Consider the following 20050-nt stretch of genomic DNA (forward strand, 5'->3'; position numbering starts at 1 on the left):
TTTAGTTAATTTTAAAGTTTCTTTGTTGTAGCTTCACTTTATATGGGATACTGAGTACGATCTGGCCATCTAGAAGATATTTGACCATAGAATGGGTCAACGGCTCCAGTAGATGCTAGATGATGTTCGTCATGGGTGGGCCCAGTGGACGGACTGGCTCCGACCGGATATAAAGAAGGCCCTGTCAGCTCATTGGGAGACCGATGATGGGTTCAGGCATCTGTATCTCACCAACAGAGCTAACAGGGCATCGTCTAGATCGTTCAAGTATACCGGCAACTCGACGACCTTCATGAAGGCCAAAGTCAGGCTGTTATGTAGTTTTTTAATTTTGTTACTAGCTTCATTATATTCTTTTTTGCACATCATTACTAGGCATTCTAATCATTTTGTATTTCAATGGAACATGTATAGTTGAAGTCGTTAGACCGCGATGCCATATTGGCGGAGATGTTCAAGTACACCCATATGCTGAAGGAGAATAAAGCAAGATGTGCTGATCAGCGTCTCAGGACCATTATGTGAGTAAATATACATCTGATTATCTTCTGCTATAAAATTATTAGAGATTAACTGTATATATGTTGTACTAATCACAATAACTTGTGTTAATTACACAGGAGTCCTACACACAGAGACTAGAGGCCGCGACTTAGCAGTCTCAGCAAAGTGAGGAGGATGCCGCCGATGGCTCTACGGCTTCCGTCGTCAATCCCGATGTGGTTTGGCGCAAGACCGCCTCAACCATGTACAAGAACCGTGTATACGGGATGGAGTCGTTATTTGACAGCAGCCTCTGCACCTCTTTGAGGCTATCATCAGGCTCTGCCGCCAGTCGAGCTATCCAGTCCGAGGACGGCGTGAATTTGAGGCTGCAGGTGCAGGAGCTTCAATGCAGCCTTCACCAACAGGCTCATGAGTGTAACGATTATCGAGAGAGGTATCAGGAGATCTTCACCTGCGTGACATCTACAGATGAGCTCATACTGGAGTTTAGGGAGTCGATGGAGTGGATACAACGTATGAAGGCTTAGATGGAGGTGTACCAAGCCCAAATGCGCGCCGCTGGTATCGATCCTGCTGGTGGCAACACCACTACTGGTGGCAGCAGTTCTGCTAATGGCACACGAACATCACCGACTTTTGTGCCGCCAACTCAGTGCCACGGGGCTGACGATGACGACTACCTAGATCTGTAGATATTAGTTTTTTGTTTTATTGTTTCATTGTATGTATTTAATGTACTTGACTTTTAATTTATTTGAACATTGTATTATTTATTTTAAATAAAATTTATTCATTATTTATGAATTGACTACTAGTTGTGTGAAAAAATTTAAATTTAAAATTAAAATTAACTATTCATTTCAATTTTTTTTAAAAAATTGACATTACCGCCGAAATTACTGTAGTAATAATTCGACAGTAATAATGCACGAAACAATAATTTTTGGTACCAACAATACCGTCGAAAAAATTTGTGATTAACCAATTAATTTTCCTATCTGATTTTTTATATGTACTTTGTTATCCAAATATTTATATAAATTTTAAATCAGATGCATAAATAATTTGTTAAATACAAAAGTTCTTTACAATTTATAAAAAAAATTATTTTTTGTTATTATCATCATTTTTTATAACATTTTGAGATATTTTTATCGTTATCAAAACTGATAGATATTTTTGTCAAGATATTTAAAAATTGGGGACGATTTTAATAGTTTAACCTTTTTAAAAATAATTGAAGTGTTTTAGATATGATAACAATTTTTCATAATGATTTATTTATAGTAAAGATTTCAATATATTATTATTATTATTATTATTATTATTATTATAAATGACTTTGTATATATTTGAAGAATATATTTGTTAACCCAAATCACAATGCATTATGTTAGGTTGTGTTTGTTTGCAAATTGTGGGCTGAATTGGAAATTGAAAAACTAAAATTTAGTATTATGTTTGGTGGTGATAAATTAAAGTTACCATTAATATAAAATTTTAGTTATTTTAATACTTTTAAAAGGTAAGAATACAAGAGTTTGAAAATTTTGGAGGTTTAAGATTGAAATTTTTTAATAATATTCTTTTTAAAAATATTCATTTAATTTTTTGAATTTTAATTTTACTCCTTTTTAAAATAAATTGGGACATCTCTCTTTATATTTATTTTAAATTAAATAAAATACTAAAATATAACTCAATTTTATGTACCTTAAACCAAACACAATATAAAGATTTAATTAAGTTTCTTTTAATTTTTGTCCTACAATTTCAGGTTTTTTTTTTTCAAATAGCCTTAAGGGCGTTATATTCTATTTTTTGAACTATTTATATAAAGACGTCTAAAACGTTTTTTTAAAATATTTTTTAATAATTAAAATTTAATATATGTAATTGATTAAATTGTATTATTTCTGTCAAAATTAAATCAGATAAATCGATTTGGCAAAAAATCGATAAATCAAATTTTAAATCATTCTAAACTGATATATTTTTTTAATAAAAACCACATGATATTTTTTTAATAAAAACCACATGACAGCACACAGAAAAAAATTAAGATTTAGAATTTTTAAAATTAATATATATAAAAGAGTATTTTATTATTTTTTATAATAAAAATATTGTAGTTATTTTTTATAAAAAAATATTAATTTAGACTAATTTAAAATTTAATTAATCGATTTTTTAGCTAAATTAACTTATCTGATGTAATATTGACAAAAATAATATAATTTAATCAATTATATATTTTAAATTTTAATTACTAAAAATCATATTAAAAAACATGTTTTAAACATCTTTATTTTTTTATTATTATAAATCCTCCGTACCAGAAGTAAAAATAACGTCTAATCTTTTACTATCCTGTAATGGTTTACTCTTTTGCTGTCTCCTTTTCTTGTTTCTTTTTTATTTTTTACTTTATTATAGTTCACACTTGATTGACACAGAGGAGAGAGAAGGGTGAGTAGGGTTTTAATCTTCACTCTTTTTTCTCCTTTTCCCCCTTTTCTGAATTCCTGAAACAATTTCCGAGTCTCACAGATTGTGAAGATACCCACAAAAGACACAAGCTAAATTCCAAAACTCCTTTTGTTTGCCCCAATTTATCATCATCATCATCTTCTTCTTTCTTTGCTAACCCTAACTTAGTGCACTTCAATTTTTACCCACTCTCAAACCCTAGCTATTCAGACCCATGACCCATTTCATCTGAATTCACCATCATGCTGCTTCCATTTGAGTCCACTACAGTCAAGTAAGTTCAACACCCCTTCCCACATTACCAAAGTTCATTCCTTTACTCTTTCATCATCATCATCTTCTTCAGTACTTTGTTTTTGCTAGCTTTTTTTATTTTAATTTTCTTGGATAATGTTGGAATCAGGTGCATGTGCGTTATTTGAGAGGGAAGAGGAGAGGCATGGAAGGGGGTGACCGTGGGCTTCTCCTAGCTTGCGTGATTTCGGGGACCCTCTTCTCAGTTTTGGGGTTAGCTTCATTTTTGATACTATGGGCTGTTAACTGGAGGCCCTGGCGAATTTATAGGTAATCCAGTTGAACTTGTTGGTTAAAGAAGGATTTTTTATATGCTTAATTAGCCTATTTGTGGTCTTGATAATTCATTTATGGCTCAAGATTGAGTCTTTCTCCCAAAATGCTGTTGAATTGTGATATGCCATATGATTGCTATTTTAGTGTTACTTGCTTAGAAACAGTTGAAAAGTTTACTGACATTGGATGCCGAGTGTTGTCTTCTCCAATTGCCCAATAAGTATGATATTCTTGGCTACATTTGTTAAACAATTAGATCATTTAGGAAGCAGACATAAATTACGACCATTTGGCGCAGACTTCTAATCGCAGGAAGGTTTTTATCTGGGTTTTAGTAATCTGGAGTGGGAATTAATAGTTTGTTGCTTCCCAATTCTAAAATGCTCTGCTGTATTTTCAGTTATGCTTCTTTTAAGTTACTTTTTGTGGGGTTCTATTTTTGTAAAGTTTCACATCAGTTATTGATCGTGTTGAGAGTAGAGGTACTACGGACAGAATGGATGCAAAATGTAAGATGAGCTGCTTTAAATTCTGAAGTTTCAATGTCATATACTTGTGGTTATATTAGAGGAAAACCTTTTGTATTGAATAACATATTACACTAAATCAGATGCTTATCCAAATTTCCTTTCATTTATTTGTATAAGGAAAAGATTATCCTGCACACTTTTGGAGATTTCATATAAGACTCCTATGTGTTGCTTTATCATTTAATCACATTGTGCATACATGGTAACCCAAATTAAGGAAAATCATATTATACATTTGAGATTTTAAACATTATTGTTGTCATATTTACTTCTTTATTGGAGTGTTAGCCTTAGAACAATGACAATGTACAACATGGTGATCAAGTATCTAGTTATAGTATCAACTTCCTCCTTCATGGAAGGTATGCCCTGTAAGGATCCAGGCTTGTAGACTGAGCTGCTATTTCATTCACTTCTGTACCTGAGATAGGAATGCTCAAAAAATTGAATATCTTATCCCTTTTCCAATTTAATCTTCTTTTCTGTTATCTTTTTGCTTATATATTATTTGAAATTTGTAGTTTACATTGATAGTAGTTGATGTAAGTGGAACATAAGAATAAATACAGATTGAGGTATCTATTCCGAGTTGTATCTCTCTAGATATCCAAGGTTTGAATACTTTTAATTGGTATCTGCTACCACTTTGAGAAACTGAGTAATTATAACTCTTCTTTCACATGATCTATATGATATTCTTTTTAAATATTTATTGCAACCACACGATGGCAACTGGGTAATTGAACATGACAAATGTCATTTCTCTGGTTCTCTCTTGATTGACCAAGTGGTGAACCATAACATTATACAGATTTTGATTGGTAGGAATCTAATACCAGTTCCAGAAACCAGATAAGCTATAACTCTTCTTTGATGTGATGATTTATGTGATCTCTTTTTGAAATATTGTTTGCAACCATGGGATAAGAACAGGACAATTGAACATAGGTTCAAGTTTTGATCCACCTTTGAGTCTTTCTTTGTCATCTTATATCATACATTGTTTGAGAAGAAATGCAAGTCCTTTTTTATGGGATTAACCTATGCTATTTAAGTATCCTGAAGTTGTTTATATCTGTTATTTCTTTGTTTCTGTTTCCAGTTGGATCTTTGCTCGGAAATGGCCGAATATCCTGCACGGTCCTCAGCTGCATTTGCTCTGTGGCTTCCTGAATCTTTTGGCATGGGTGGTTGTTGTTTCTCCAATTCTGGTGCTTATCATTTGGGGATCCTGGTTAATTGCAATACTGGGTCGAGATCTGATTGGTTTGGCCGTAATTATGGCTGGCACAGCTCTTCTCTTGGCATTTTATTCAATTATGCTCTGGTGGAGAACCCAGTGGCAAAGTTCAAGTATGTATTTGCTGGCCAATTTGTTATATTACCAAACTATACTTTGTGTTTTGTTCACAACTTATGGCTTGTATGTTCTATTTAATGTACCATTCTACACTCTGAAAGTTAGTCAGAGGCTTTTGTTGCATTACTCCGGTCGATTCTTTCCCAGGGGTGAGCTCTCACCAACTAGACATATTGGCAGCTGTTGGTGAACAATTGGAACCAAACGAACAAGCTTGGCAGTGGAATATTAATATGATTATGCCACAATGGGTAGTATCACATTAAAATGTTAGGGTTTAAATGAAAAGAAAAGTATGGGATTTCTATTAGAAAACAAGGAATATACAATATTAGATTGATGAAGAACATCAGAAATCATTCAAGTATCGATAGGTCTAGTTCTGTGACTGAACATGGCTTTTTGTTATAGTGTGTCAAAGTCATATATCTGTTGATAGATAGCAATAACGTTAGATTGAGCAAGTCTTTCATTTAATCCTACATAAAATATGCAAAGAACAAACAATAGGGAGTTTTGCAATTTTTCTCTAATCTACACTTATAATTTCTTTGGGAATGTTACTTGTGCTTTAATTTCTCTAATCTACTCTTATAGTTAGTTTCATCTTCATTTTGGATATAAATATAATCATAGCTCATGTCCATATTTTCCTTTGACAGGAGCTGTAGCCATTCTCCTCCTCCTAGCTGTTACTCTTCTCTGTGCGTATGAACTTTGTGCCGTGTATGTTACAACTGGTCCACGAGCATCTGACCGTTATTCTCCTTCTGGCTTCTTTTTTGGAGTTTCAGCAATTGCTTTAGCTATCAACATGCTATTTATTTGCAGAATGGTGTTTAATGGTATGCTTTTGAGTCATTTTGTTCATTTAGAAGTGATTATCCTTATTATATGCCTTGATTGTATAGATATTGCATGCTGGTGTTCATTTATTTTATAAATGATTTGATTCCATTTGTTTTAAGTTTCATTAAGTGGAAATCTTACCAGGTTTATTATTTGTAGGTAATGGCTTGGATGTGGATGAGTATGTAAGAAGGGCATACAAATTTGCTTATTCTGATCAAATTGAATTGGGTCCTGTGACATCTTTACCTGAACCACCGGACCCAAATGAGTTATATCCTCGACAATCGAGAAGGTATGCTTTAGTTCTTGCTCTCACTTTTGACTATCCTAGTGGAGACAAAGTAATTTTCAATGTTTTTCTCTGTCTTGACAGGGCTTCCCATCTTGTACTTCTCTATGTTGGCTCACTTTTTGTTCTGCTAGTATATTCCATTTTATATGGCCTAACAGCAAAAGAGGCAAACTGGCTTGGAGCAGTTACATCAGTTGCTGTTATTATTCTAGGTAATTTAATCAGTTCTATTATTAGTTCTATCTATTTCTTTAGATGTTTCTTCTGTAGTTATTAGATTGATTTATTTGATTCATTCCTTTTCTTTTCTATTGTTTCCATGTAGACTGGAATTTGGGAGCTTGCATGTATGGTTTTCAACTTCTTGACAGTCGTGTTGCAGCACTATTTATTGCTGGAACGTCCCGCGTGTTTCTTATTTGTTTTGGAGTGCAATACTGGTTAGTGCCTTTAATTGAAACATATAACCTTTTATCCGAATTGCATGTAGTGTGGTTTATTGATGTTGAATGTTGCTTCTCCCTGTTCATAGGTATATAGGGCACTGTATCAGTTATGCCGTTATGGCTACTGTGCTTCTAGGGGCTGTTGTTTCTCGTCATTTATCAGTGAAAAATCCATTGGCTGCGAGGAGAGATGCCTTACAAAGCACTGTGGTTCGCTTGAGAGAAGGATTTCGTAAGAAGGAGCATAATAGTTCATCTAGCTTCTCTGAAGGCTGTGGGTCAAGTATGAAACGGAGTAGCAGTGTTGAAGCTAGTAATCTTGGTAATGTCATTGAAGCTAACAGAGGTTTGGCTGCAGCCGATACATGCAATTGGAATAATGCCCCATCTCAAACTGCCAGTTTGCCAGATGGAATAAATAGTGACAAGAGCATAGATAGTGGCAGGTCAAGTTTAGCAATACGTAGCAGCTCATGTCGCTCAGCTGTTCAAGAGGCTGAGGCTGGAACGTCTTGTGATGATAGAACTTTGGATCCCAATAATTCCATGGTGGTTTGTTCAAGTAGTGGTGTTGATAGCCAAGGGAATGAATCTAGCACATCAAACTCTGCAAATCAGCAAACATTAGAATTGAACTTAGCTCTTGCTTTCCAAGAAAGGTTGAGTGACCCTAGGTTTGCAACTATGCTTAAAAGAAGTACAAGACAAGGTGATCGGGAGTTGAGTACTCTATTACAAGATAAAGGCTTGGATCCAAATTTTGCTATGATGTTGAAAGAGAAAAGTTTAGAATTAGATCCAACTATTCTCGCATTATTACAGAGGGGTAGTCTTGACGCAGATAGAGATCATCGTGACAATACTGATAATGCCAGTGTTGGCAATGCCGTGCCTAATCAAATTTCATTTTCTGAAGAACTGAGGTTGCATGGGCTTGAAAAGTGGCTTCAGTTGTGCAGACTTGTATTGCATCACATTACGGGTTCTCCAGAGCGAGCATGGGTTCTGTTCAGTCTTATCTTCATAGTTGAAACAACCATTATTGGTGTATTTCGTCCAAAAACAGTCAAATTCGTTAATGGAACCCACCAGCAGGTAAGTCTCGAGTCTCTTCCCAGAATAATTCCACTTTGGAAGCTTAATTTCTGTTTTCTTTATTAAAGTTATTTTGCGTTGCTACTTGTGTAAACATAGCTGTGAATTTATTTTCTCATCTTGATGTGTTTGGAATCACTATTGCATGCAGTTTGAGTTTGGCTTGGCTGTGCTTCTGTTGTCTCCGGTGATATGTTCAATTATGGCTTTCCTTCGATCACTTACTGCAGAAGAAATGGCCATGACTTCAAAACCACGGAAGGTATGGACTTTATATTGAATTACATGCAAATGCATCTACAAAAAAAATTAATATGGAATCATTCAGCTTATCTTCATATTACGTGTTAATGATGAATTTGTTTGAAGTTTAAGTACGTAATTAATGTATATTCTCTTGGATTTCTGTTTATGTTTCTAATTTGCTATTCCAGTATGGTATTATTGCTTGGCTGTTCAGCACTTGTGTTGGATTGCTGCTCTCTTTCTTGAGGTAATCGCTATGGTTTTTCAAAGTCATTCATAAGTTTTAGTTTTATCGTAATTTTGCCAAAGTTTTATTGGAGTACCTGGCATAGTTACCTGTGTATCTTTTGTGCAGCAAATCGTCTGTTCTCCTTGGATTGTCTTTGACTGTGCCTCTAATGGTGGCATGCCTTTCTATTGCAATTCCTATATGGATACGTAATGGTTACAAGTTCTGGGTTCCCCGAGTGAATTGTACGGGAAGTGTTGGAAATGATCGCATTTCTGGTACAAAGGAGGTTAGTTCTACCTACCAAGGGTGTCTTTCTGGTTGCTACTTAGTTGGTTGAGGTGGTTGACCATGACTCCTCCAGTTACCCAACACACAAATAAAAAATGGTTTTGGCTTGACATCCACCAAAAAAAAAAAAAAAAGGAATTTATCAGATCAGTGATGCATATACTTACAATCTATCTTATTAGTAAACCGGGAGGTTCTAATTCATGCAATGCATTGCTTTGGGAGAAGGGTGTGATGCGATGTTTTTTTTTGGGGTTCAAGTAAATTTAATTTGCCAATGCATAATTGTCTATTTCACTTTTACAGGGTATAGTTCTTATTGTTTGTACGTCATTATTCGTTGGATCTGTACTGGCTCTGGGAGCAATAGTTTCTGCAAAGCCTTTAGATGATTTAAGATACAAGGGGTTGAATGATGATCAGAAAAGCTTGACCTCCCCATACACATCTTCTGTTTTTCTTGGGTGGGCAATGGCATCTGCTATTGGTTTAGTTGTTACTAGCTTGCTTCCAATAATTTCGTGGTTTGCAACCTATCGCTTCTCCCTTTCCTCTGCTATCTTTATTGGATTATTTGCAGGTATTTTTTCATTTTGCATATACATGTTCTCACAAACGGATATATTACCACACATATTTATCATTATCCTAGTGCTGATATCTTTTTTTATATTTTCTTTTCTGATTGCAGTTATTCTCGTAGCATTTTGTGGTGTGTCTTACTTGGAAGTTATCAAATCTAAAGATGACCAACTTCCAACGAAGGGTGATTTTTTAGCTGCTTTACTTCCTCTAGTCTGCATTCCAGCCTTGCTCTCGCTTACTTGTGGATTGCTTAAGTGGTTAGTAAAACATTCTTATATTTATCACTGTATCATTATGATTATAAAGAAATGGCTCAAACTCTGCTTTTAGTATGATTGGTGCTGATCCTTTCAAAATGCTATTTATAGGAAGGATGATGGTTGGAGACTTTCTAGAGGTGTATATATCTTTGTTATAATTGGTCTTGTGCTTCTGCTTGGTGCTATAGCAGCTGTTATAGTTTACATCAAACCTTGGACTGTGAGTGCTGTGCCCTTGTTGTATTAATCTTCTTTTTTTTTTCTTCCCAATGAGTATGACACATATACCTTTTGTGTATTCTTATTCTCCCCTTCATAATTTTTTATTAATTCATTTTGGATGCAACTTCTTTCCAATTACTACAGATTGGGGTAGCCTGTCTTTTGGTACTTCTCCTCATGGTATTAGCAATCGGTGCTATCCATCACTGGGCATCAAATAATTTTTATTTGAGTCGGACACAGATGGTCTTTGTGTGTTTCTTTGCCTTTCTGTTGGCTTTGGCAGCATTTCTTCTTGGATGGTTTGAAGGTGTGTGTGGTTTATAGTATTAGCATCAATAGTTATGCCTTAAGTTAAAACTAGTTGCTTGGCTGCTCAGCTCATAATATTTTCATCCTTGTTTAGGTCAATCTTTTGCTGGAGCATCGGTTGGTTATTTTTCATTTCTTTTTCTTCTTGCTGGACGGGCATTGACAGTAAGTTATTCCTTCAAATCTTTCTACCTGTATGATAGGAAGCAAGCTATTTTGAAAATATTTGTGCATATTTTTATTTGCTTTTATGGATTGTATTTCTTTATTTTTTCTGTTCAGGTTCTGCTTTCAAATCCCATTGTGGTGTACTCTCCCCGAGTTTTGCCAGTCTATGTGTACGATGCTCATGCAGATTGCGGAAAGAATGTCAGGTTTAGTCATCACTTCTTCGTTAATTCTGATCAGTTATTGTTTCTAAGTTTGTTGGTTCAATTTATTATTTATTTATTTTTTCATGTTATCTAGTTTATTACTTGTATCCACTTCCTGTTTCCACTATTTGCAGTGTGGCCTTTCTCATGCTATATGGGATTGCACTAGCAACTGAAGGTTGGGGTGTTGTTGCCAGTTTAAAGATTTATCCACCCTTTGCTGGTGCTGCTGTATCGGCAGTTACACTCGTTGTTTCATTTGGGTTTGCTGTCTCTCGTCCGTGCCTTACGCTTAAGGTTTGGGAACTAATTGTAACAAAATCTCCTTGCCAGCAATCGCTAATCATTATGTGATAACTTCTCTATTCAGAAAAAAATATTCTAATTGTAACCGTTTTCTAATTATGTACAGATGATGGAAGATGCTGTACGTTTTCTCAGCAAGGAAACTGTTAATCAGGCAATTGCTAGATCAGCAACAAAGGTGTGTTTGTCAGGACTCTACTGTTTATGCTCACCATTGTTTGGATTGCTTCACAATTTTTCTTCACAATTTTATGTTTTTGTATGTTGGAAAATAAATCTTAAAATTTTCCATGGTGAGCTAACTGAGATCGTGTGTAATTAATTGCATTATAGACCCGGAATGCTATATCTGGAACTTATTCTGCACCTCAGAGGTCAGCTAGTTCTGCAGCACTTTTGATTGGAGACCCTACTATTATGCGTGATAAGGGAGGAAATTTTGTGCTGCCCAGAGCCGATGTCATGAAATTAAGAGACCGTTTGAGAAATGAAGAATTAGTTGCAGGTTCATTTTTTAGTAGATTTAGATATGAAAGGACATTTCGCCATGAGCCAACCAGTGTAGATCACAGAAGAGTGATGTGTGCTCATGCAAGGATCCTGGCTCTAGAAGAGGCCATTGACACCGAATGGGTGTACATGTGGGACAAGTTCGGTGGTTATTTGCTTTTGTTGCTTGGTTTAACATCCAAGGCAGAACAAGCACAGGTAAAAAGAATAAAATGCTGCTTGCTATGGATGGTACCCATTCTTTTATTCATGTGACAACGACAATCCTTTTTCTCTTGTAGGATGAGGTTCGTTTGAGACTCTTTCTAGACAGTATTGGATTTTCTGACTTAAGTGCTAAGAAAATAAAAAAGTGGATGCCGGAAGATCGTAGGCAGTTTGAAATTATTCAGGACAGGTACTGCCCTGAATATCCAATGATCATTTCAAGTTTTACGGAGTTTTTACTGTCTAAATATACTGTTGTGTTTTATAGTTACATACGAGAAAAGGAGATGGAAGAGGAGATCTTCATGCAGAGACGTGAAGAAGAGGGGAGAGGGAAAGAAAGAAGGAAGGCCCTGCTTGAAAAAGAGGAACGGAAATGGAAGGAGATAGAAGCTTCTCTGCTCTCCACCATTCCTAATGCTAGCAGCAGAGAGGCTGCGGCCATGGTAGCTGCAGTGCGTGCAGTAGGAAGTGATTCTGTTTTGGATGATTCCAAAGCTCGAAAGAGGGTTAAAAGCATTGCACAGAGAATACGTCTTTCGCAGTTAGCACATCGTGCACTACAGGTTCCACACCCGATTTGCTATTACTTAAGAATTTTGATTGTAATTGGTTTGATCATTTCTGATGCTAGTGACCATTTGTTTATATTTACAGACTGGGGTGACAGGTGCCATATGTATTCTTGATGACGAAGCAACTTCAAGTGGCCGGCATTACGGTCCAATTGATTTGAGTCTATGTCAAAGTCAGAAAGTTAGCTTTTCCATAGCAGTGATGATTCAACCTGAGTCTGGTCCTGTCTGTCTTTTGGGCACGGATTTTCAGAAAATGGTTTGCTGGGAAGTTCTTGTGGCTGGTTCTGAACAAGGTATTGAGGCTGGGCAAGTTGGACTCAGATTGATTACTAAACGTGATAGGCAAACAACTGTCACGAAGGAGTGGAGTATTGGTGCAACATGTATTGCAGATGGAAGGTTTGGCCTTTCTCTCTATTTTTATGTTTCATGTATTTCTGGCTTGGAGAAATTCAAGGTTTCATCATTTTTAGCTTACATGTTATTTATGTGTTACTTATCAGTGCAAGTTGTTTTCAGATGTGTCAGAGATTTGCTTGCTTCCTCGTTTTTTTATATTAGTTTTTTTCTTATTGCTTTTGTGATAAGTTTTTCTTTTTTATCTTTCTTATTGCTGCTTTTGCAATTCTTTTCTCCGAATTAAGATTTTTTGTTTCAGGAATGAGTCAGTTATCCAAAACATTATGGTTTCTTATCTGTTTGTATACTTCCGTAACTGAATTTATCTTTTAAAGATTGCTAGCTTGCTATTTTCAGTTTGCAAATCAACAAGTATGACAATAATATATACAGAAGTCCTTTAGGATTGTTAAATACATGAGATTGTATCAACTAATCTGCTCTTTTCTTAATAGAAGTGTTTAATATGAAATTTGGATAGCTCTGCACTTATGCTTGACACTTGTTTTAATGACAGAGAACTACTGTCTCACTGTCTTTTACATTTTTGTTAATAAATATCTTGCAGGTGGCATATCATAGCAATGACAATTGATGCTGATTTAGGTGAAGCAACATGTTATACAGATGGTGGATTCGATGGCTACCAAACTGGATTACCTTTGTGTGTGGGTAGCAGCATTTGGGAACAAGGGACAGAAGTTTGGGTGGGAATTCGACCACCAGCAGATATTGATGCTTTTGGTAGGTCAGATAGTGAAGGGGTTGAATCTAAGATGCATATTATGGATGCTTTTCTCTGGGGAAGGTGCTTAACTGAAGATGAGATTTCCGCTCTCTATACCTCGATTGCTTCGGCAGACTTTGGTGGACTTGATTACCCCGAAGATAATTTGCAATGGACTGATTCACCCCCAAGGGTATGCTTCCCTTCCCCCACAAACACGCACACACACACACACACAAACAAAAGCACAAAGAAAACATGTTAGTAATTGAAATTTGAAAATAATAAATTATATAGACAAAATAAGATATCTTCTTAAATACCTCAGGATGTTATAGACTTCTAGTGACTCACATGTTGGTATCATACTTTATTCCACATCATAATTTGATGTCCGCTTTACTATAAATATTAAAGCAAAACAGATTCAGCGAAGTTTGCTTTGTTTCATTTTTGCTTAGGTTGATGGTTGGGATAGCGATCCTGCTGATGTAGATTTATATGATAGAGATGATGTGGATTGGGATGGACAATATTCTAGTGGGAGGAAAAGGAGGTCAGATCGTGATGGTGTGGTGGTGGATATAGATTCCTTCTCTAGGAAATATAGAAAACCCAGAATTGAAACACAAGAAGAGATTAATCAACGGATGCGATCCGTAGAATCAGCCATCAAAGAAGCTCTCTTTGCTAGAGGAGAGTCACGTTTTACTGACGAGGAATTTCCTCCAAATGATCACTCTTTATATGTGGACCCTGAAAACCCTCCAGCAAAATTACAGGTACTTTCTTCATTATGATTGGTTATTTTTAATTAATTTTTATCGTTTTTCCTCCCCAACTATCTTATCATGGCCTTTGTACATAGGTTGTTTCTGGGTGGCTGAGACCAGGTGAAATTGTGCGACAGAACCATCTTGACTGCCATCCATGCTTATTTTCAGGAGCTCCTAATCCTTCAGATGTTTGTCAGGTGCTGTTTAGCATCTTGCAAGAACTCTACAACAAAAGCTTCTTGATATGTATATGTTTGAAGAAGTAATTTTATCTTGCAATTTCTCTCAATAGATGTTCTGTGTATTCTATAGGGCCGGTTAGGTGACTGCTGGTTCTTGAGCGCTGTTGCTGTTCTAACACAGTTTTCACGTATATCAGAGGTAATCATCACTCCAGAATATAACGAGGAAGGGATATATACTGTCCGCTTTTGTGTGCAGGTAATAAGCAAAAATGAGTACGATTTGCATCTCTTATTTGATATACTTTTCATGCTGCTGTATCATTCTTTTCCCCATCTTCATAAAGCTCCCTTTTGATAATGATGTCTGAAGGACTGCAATCAATATTATAGTTTCTATTATAATTAATTTTTTTTTCCCGGCATTTTAGGGTGAGTGGATCCCTGTAGTTGTTGATGATTGGATTCCTTGTGAATTGCCGGGTAAACCTGCATTTGCTACTAGTAAGAAGGGTTATGAACTTTGGGTCTCTATATTGGAGAAGGCATATGCCAAGTTGCATGGCTCCTATGAAGCACTTGAGGGTGGGCTTGTTCAGGATGCTCTTGTCGATCTTACCGGGGGTGCAGGGGAGGAAATCGACATGAGGAGCAGTGAAGCACAGATTGACCTTGCAAGTGGTAGATTGTGGTCTCAATTGTTACGCTTCAAGCAAGAGGGTTTTCTCCTTGGTGCAGGAAGTCCTTCAGGCTCTGACGTGCACATCTCTTCCAGTGGCATCGTGCAAGGACATGCATACTCAATCCTTCAGGTAATGGGGGGGGAAGTCTTATATCCACTGTATTTTATAATAGGAATGTTCTTTTAACTTTCACTTCTGTCATGAACTTTCAGATAAGAGAAGTGGATGGCCATAAACTCGTACAGATCCGAAATCCATGGGCAAATGAAGTCGAGTGGAATGGCCCTTGGTCTGATTCATCTCCTGAATGGACAGATAGAATAAAGCACAAGCTGAAGCATGTTCCACAGGTAATTCTTTACATTTTCCAACGGACCAGCCTTACACTTCAACTTGTCAGTGCTTCTTTATGAACAAGCAGATTATTTGGCTGCACGGTGTACCATAATTTACTGACTCAAGTTGACTTAACTTTCCCATTACTCGTTTTTACAGTCAAAAGATGGTATATTCTGGATGTCATGGCAAGACTTTCAGATTCATTTCCGATCAATATATATCTGCCGTGTCTATCCACCCGAGATGCGTTACTCTGTTCATGGTCGATGGCTTGGTGAAAGTGCTGGTGGGTGCCAGGATTACGATACCTGGCACCAAAATCCACAGTTCAGACTAACTGCAACTGGGCAAGATGCATCTTTACCAATTCATGTATTCATTACCCTAACTCAGGTACAAACAGTATTGAATATTCAGTATTGCTTGTGTTGAACATATAGTAGTGTATTAATTTCTTTGAAATCTTCTGTCATCATATTTATAGGGTGTCGGATTTTCAAGAACAACCGCCGGATTCAGAAATTATCAATCCAGCCATGATTCTTTAATGTTCTACATCGGAATGAGGATACTCAAAACTCGGGGACGACGAGCAGGTTTCAATATATACTTGCACGAATCAGTTGGTGGGACGGACTATGTTAATTCTCGAGAAATATCCTGTGAAATGGTTTTAGAACCCGAGCCAAAGGGATACACCATAGTCCCTACTACTATACATCCTGAGCAAGAAGCCCCCTTTGTACTTTCTGTTTTCACCAAGGCATCAATAACTCTTGAAGCTTTATAGTACCTAGGGGATGGCTTATATGTTGTGTCTTTTCCGCTGCAAAGATTCTTTGCTTGGGCTCTCGGCAGATCGGCGAATGCATTGCTAACCCTCCTCAGACCAATTGGGTAATTTCTCTCATTGAACTTAATTTCTTCATTTTTTGACTGTCTCCTAACATTGATTTTTGTGTATTCACAGGCTGTGATGATGCAATTCTTAATGTTGAGGTTCAGCATTGAATTCCTATTCCTTATAGGAATGAAATGGCATCTGTGCAAGAGAGACAAAAGGGTAAAAAAGAGCTTGATCTTTTCAGTGTGAATCTTGTTGAAGGGTGCTTGTGCCAGCATTGGAGAGGGCTCTTATGGTGATTTGATATGTACATAGAAGTGGTACTATAGAGGTATACTTGTAACCATTTAATCAAAGTGGGAAAAGGAAAATAGCTGACAATAAAATAGGTAATTGCTAACACCTGGTGAAAATGGAGGTCAAAGGGGGATTTGGGAAGGGTAGGTATAGTAACAAGCATTGAGTAACTCATTGTAAATTTCAGCTGCCATTTTGACAACTGCAGAAGAAGAAAAATGTACAAACATTAACAATCACGGGTTCCTATTAATGTCGTGATATTGGCAAAGTTTTGTAAAAATGTCTTTTTAATCTAATTTGATTTTCAGTTATTCACAAAGCTAAATTAGTTATTCCTTTACCCCATTTTAATTTTTTTAAGCTGAAGACTGTCTGATAGAGACTAATCTGGTTTTGAATAATTGTGCGATATGTAACATCATGAGTCTTAAGATTTTTATGTTAAACGTAGATATTTATGAATATTGTTCTTTTGCTTCCTGTGTCATCTTTAGATACTTCCGGTTGTGGTTGACTGTATTTGTTTGTTGGGTTTTTATTCCTTTTATTTACAGTTAAGTCTTTTTTTTAATCCATAGTTCTTTACTTCAGAAATTTTTGTTGTTATATTAGGGTCAAAGTTCATATCTATTATTTAGTTGAGATATATAGAATTTGATTGCGATATAGTTTTTTCCATAGCCGCCTTTTGGTTTGAATCAATTAACGACGACCACATAACCAAGGAGGTTCCAAACTTCCAATACTCATCTAAGTCTAATTGTGTATTGATATGACATGAAAATGAAGTTTTACCTTGTGCTGTCACTTCATTGGAATCTTATCTAATAATATATACAAATTATTCTATAGATATTTTATGAGTACAAGAAAGCACTTCTTTCCAATCCATTCTATCAAATAATATGTATATTTGTTCATAGCTTGTTACAAAAACTAGTGAGTTGTGTGAACAAGAAGATAGTGAGAAATGAAGGAAGAGAGAAGAAATAGCAAAGTGATGAGTCAGAAGCATATACTAATGATTCCATACCCAAGCCAAGGTCACCTTAACCCTATGCTCCAATTCAGCAAATGCTTGAGCACAAAAGGAGTGACATCCACATTGGTCATAACCAAATTCATCTCAAAATCAATGCATCTTCACCAACTCTCATCATTACCAAGTTCAATTAAATTTGATACCATCTCAGATGGATATGACCAAGGTGGGTTTTCTCATGCTGAATCCATAAGCTCCTATGTATCAACAATGAAAACCATAGGTTCAAAAAGTTTGAAAAAACTCATCAAAAAGTATAATGAATCTTCTCGGCACCCTATAGATTGCATAGTGTATGATGGTTTGTTGGCATGGGTTTTGGATGTGGCCAAAGAGTTTGGGATCATTGGTGCTACTTTTTTCACTCATGTGTGCTGTTGATTACACATTCTATTGTGTCCATAATGGAATTTTGAAGGTACCAGTGTCTGAAGTTCCAATAAATATAGAAGGGCTTCCATTGCTTGAACTCAAAGACACACCTTCTTTTGTTTGCAATTCTGCTGTCTATCCAGCTTACTTTGACATGGTCATGAATCAATTCTCAAATGTTGATAAAGCGGATCTTCTTCTTGTCAATTCCTTTTAAAGCGGATCTTCTTCTTGTCATATTTAATCTCCTCTCTCTATATATATATTTGTTCTTTCACTATTATGTATTATGATATATGCTTTAAATATAAATACTAATAAGGTAATCAAACTCGGGAATTTATTTAAACTCCCGGAGTTTAAGAGTTCGAAAACTTTTCATACTTAATCATCATCATTTCTATTGCAGCCTGATAACTTGCATGTACCAATCACATGCTAAAAGTGATTAGTGACTTGTGAGAATTTGAATCAACAATTTGCTGTCCAATTACGTTATCCGCATTCATATTAATTAAATGAATTAAAAACATGACAAAAATAATCAATAAGTTGTGCATTTAATCCGAATTTCTGTAGTAACATTTGAAGAACTATTTATAATATGCACACGAAAAATCGAAGCAAAATTCGATGTCTAATTTTTTTTATTTTTCAAAAAATTTTTTGATCATTCACACATTCACGGTAAAAAAATTTTAGAAAAATATTTACTTGGTATAAAATTATCAAATTTTAAAAATAATAAAAAAAATGTGTTATTTTTTAATAATATTTGTAAAAAAATCACATCTCTAAAGATTTTTTTAAATACATATTTAATATCTATTATTTTTGTCGGGTTTGTTTATAAATCTTTTAGAGAATTAATTTATCTTTTGCATTTTTTTAAATTATTTTTATAAATTTTCGAATAGAATTTTGGTAGTCTATCCTTACGTCTCCTACACCATTATTAGATGGAATGTGGGGCCTATTGATGTTTCTACCCTAATCATTAACAAAAGAAAATGAATAGACTCCATGTATACTAGGAGAAGTAAGTACAAGAATCCTATGCATTTTTTGTCTTATCCATTTTCCTTGTTAATGTAGGTGGTGGATTCCATGTCAAAGCTATGTCCGATGTTAACCATTGGTCCAACAGTTCCATACTCTTATTTAGACAAGGCAATCCTAAATGACACAGAAAACAATTTGAACCTCTTCCAATTGGAGTTAATCCATAGCAATTGGCTCAATCAAAAGGCACCAAGATCAGTCATTTATGTCTCATTTGGAAGCATGGTAAGCTTCACCTCAGAGCAAATGGAGGAACTTGCATTCGGCCTAATAGCCACAGGTTTCAATTTCTTGTGGGTCATCACTTATTTGGAGAGAGAGAAACTCAAGAAAGAGATTTTTGATGAAATCCACAAAGATGGAAAGGGTTTAATTGTGAATTGGATACCCCAATTGGGAGTTTTATCAAGCAATGCAATTGGTTGTTTTCTAACACATTGTGGATGGAACTCAACAATTGAAGCATTGTGTTTGGGGGTTCCAATGGTTGCAATGCCACAGTGGACAGACCAGCCTATGAATGCAAAGTTTGTTGAGGATGTTTGGAAGGTTGGTGTTCGAGTTAAGGTTGACGGGGATAATGGTGTGGTGAGAAGAGAAGAGATTGAGCGTTGTATAAGGAAAGTGATGGGAAATGACGTTGGAAAAGAACTTAGAAAAAATGCTGAGAAATGGAGGGAATTGGCTGTTGAGGCAGTTAGTGAGGGTGGAACTTCAGACAACAACATCAATGAGTTTATGAATCTTATTGAGATGAGATCCTAAATTAAATCATTGTTCGTGTAATATAATAATCAGGAATTTTCAATGTATATGAGTTGTGTTTTGAATTTAACGATACACAAGTATCTTATATATATATATTTGTTTTTTCCCCTTCTTTTAGTCTTACACTACACAGTTCACTCACACGCACCCCACTTTGGGTTCCTATGTTCCACTGTCCTTTTTTTTTTTTCAGATAAATTAAACTGTTCTTAATTTTAGACTACATAACAAACTCACACACCTATCTATATATACACACCTGACACACAACTATATGAATTTCTGTATTCCACA

The 20050-nt window shown here is 35.6% G+C and overlaps 1 protein-coding gene and 1 pseudogene across 2 annotated transcripts; both read left to right on the forward strand.

The window, feature by feature from the left end:
* The first annotated feature begins 2879 nt into the window (after nucleotides 1-2879).
* On the forward strand, nucleotides 2880-16831 carry LOC112792114 (calpain-type cysteine protease DEK1). Of its 2 annotated transcripts, XM_025835206.3 has the most exons (32): nucleotides 2880-3271; nucleotides 3401-3561; nucleotides 5200-5450; nucleotides 6120-6302; nucleotides 6466-6601; nucleotides 6683-6813; nucleotides 6927-7041; nucleotides 7134-8142; nucleotides 8294-8404; nucleotides 8577-8635; nucleotides 8744-8906; nucleotides 9215-9488; nucleotides 9600-9750; nucleotides 9862-9973; nucleotides 10120-10285; nucleotides 10382-10452; nucleotides 10570-10661; nucleotides 10796-10958; nucleotides 11074-11145; nucleotides 11301-11675; nucleotides 11759-11874; nucleotides 11953-12250; nucleotides 12342-12661; nucleotides 13230-13581; nucleotides 13850-14170; nucleotides 14257-14361; nucleotides 14477-14605; nucleotides 14778-15158; nucleotides 15242-15379; nucleotides 15525-15761; nucleotides 15853-16265; nucleotides 16339-16831. In XM_025835206.3, the coding sequence occupies exons 2-31, from the start codon at nucleotides 3437-3439 to the stop codon at nucleotides 16156-16158; spliced, it is 6462 nt and encodes a 2153-aa protein (XP_025690991.1). In that variant the 5' UTR covers nucleotides 2880-3271; nucleotides 3401-3436; the 3' UTR covers nucleotides 16159-16265; nucleotides 16339-16831. The 2 variants fall into 2 exon arrangements, with proteins under 2 accessions (XP_025690991.1, XP_072068915.1); XM_072212814.1 differs by having other exon boundaries at nucleotides 2965-3271; nucleotides 6466-6813.
* Nucleotides 16832-17365: 534 nt separating this feature from the next.
* On the forward strand, nucleotides 17366-19866 carry LOC112792116 (flavonol 7-O-beta-glucosyltransferase UGT74F1-like; annotated as a pseudogene).
* Nucleotides 19867-20050: the final 184 nt, after the last annotated feature.

Source organism: Arachis hypogaea, chromosome 13, assembly GCF_003086295.3.
Source record: "Arachis hypogaea cultivar Tifrunner chromosome 13, arahy.Tifrunner.gnm2.J5K5, whole genome shotgun sequence".
NCBI classification, from domain to species: domain Eukaryota; kingdom Viridiplantae; phylum Streptophyta; class Magnoliopsida; order Fabales; family Fabaceae; genus Arachis; species Arachis hypogaea.